We start from the raw sequence: 1,349 nt of genomic DNA, 5'->3' as shown, positions 1-1,349 counted from the left end.
CTCCTCGACGTGGGCGGGGTCAGTACGGCGGTCTCCGTGGCGACGGCGGTCTCCTCAGGGGGGGCAGGTCGTAGTGTCCCGGGATGTGGCTGTTCACGGGGAGGTCGTAGTGACTCAGGTCGTCCTGAGGGAAGTATCCGGGTTCTGTCAAAGTACAAACACAGTCAGTAAAGTACTTGTACTACAATAAAAGTACTTGTACTACAGTAAAAGTACTTGTACTACAGTAAAAGTACTTAATCGCCCACCGTAACTGAGCATTTTCTCCCGTTTGGCTTTACCCAAATCTAAAAGCTTGTTACAGACTACAGGTCAGTGCCCCCCACAGAACATACATGTGGGGGGCGGGGCATACCTGTGGGGGCGGGGCATACCTGTGGGGGCGGGACATACCTGTGGGGGCGGGACATACCTGTTGGGGGTGGGGCATACCTGTTGGGGGTGGGGCATACCTGTGGGGGCGGGACATACCTGTGGGGGCGGGACATACCTGTGGGGGGTGGGGCATACCTGTTGGGGGTGGGGCATACCTGTTGGGGGTGGGGCATACCTGTGGGGGCGGGACATACCTGTGGGGGGCGGGACATACCTGTGGGTCGGGGACATACCTCTGGGGGGTGGGGCATACCTGTGGGGCGGGGACATACCTGTGGGTCGGGGACATACCTCTGGGGGGCAGGACATACCTCTGAGGGGCGGGGCATACCTCTGGGGGGTGGGGCATACCTGTGGGTCGGGGACATACCTCTGGGGGGCGGGGCATACCTCTGAGGGGCAGGACATACCTCTGAGGGGCGGGACATACCTCTGGGGGGTGGGGCATACCTGTGGGGGTGGGGAATATCTATGGAGGCGGGACATACCTGTGGGGGTGGGACACACCTGTGGGTCGGGGACATACCTCTGGGGGGCGGGGCATACCTGTGGGGGTGGGGAATATCTATGGAGGCGGGACATACCTGTGGGGGTGGGGAATATCTATGGAGGCGGGACATACCTGTGGGGGTGGGGAATATCTATGGAGGCGGGACATACCTGTGGGGGTGGGGAATATCTATGGAGGCGGGACATACCTGTGGGGGTGGGGAATATCTATGGAGGCGGGACATACCTGTGGGGGTGGGACATACCTCTGGGGGGTGGGGCATACCTGTGGGTCGGGGACATACCTGTGCGGGGCGGGACATACCTCTGGGGGGTGGGGCATACCTGTGGGGCGGGACATACCTCTGGGGGGCGGGGTCGTGGGCGGGGGCCGGCTGATCTCGGTGTAGGAGCGGTTCCGTGGTACCGCACACTTCATCTCCATGTAGCTGCTCTCGGGGGGCCCGCAGGGGGGCTCCAGGGAA

The 1,349-nt window shown here is 62.1% G+C and overlaps 1 protein-coding gene across 1 annotated transcript in view; it reads right to left on the bottom strand.

Annotated features, from left to right (window-relative positions):
- Positions 1–1,349, bottom strand: part of pear1 (platelet endothelial aggregation receptor 1) — a 36,209-nt gene continuing 34,860 nt past the window's right edge. Inside the window, exons 20-21 of the mRNA XM_079568914.1 lie at positions 1,228–1,349; positions 1–144 (exon numbers count right to left, since the gene is read on the bottom strand). The exon at positions 1,228–1,349 is cut by the window's right edge and continues 94 nt beyond it. Coding sequence (XP_079425040.1) covers positions 20–144; positions 1,228–1,349 — 247 coding nt within the window. The 3' untranslated portion in view covers positions 1–19. The remainder of the gene's footprint in view (positions 145–1,227) is intronic.

Source organism: Gobius niger (genome assembly GCF_951799975.1).
Source record: "Gobius niger genome assembly, chromosome: 13".
Lineage (NCBI taxonomy): Eukaryota > Metazoa > Chordata > Actinopteri > Gobiiformes > Gobiidae > Gobius > Gobius niger.
Note: the sequence above shows the minus strand (reverse complement) of the source record. Positions and strands in the feature narration are given on the sequence as shown.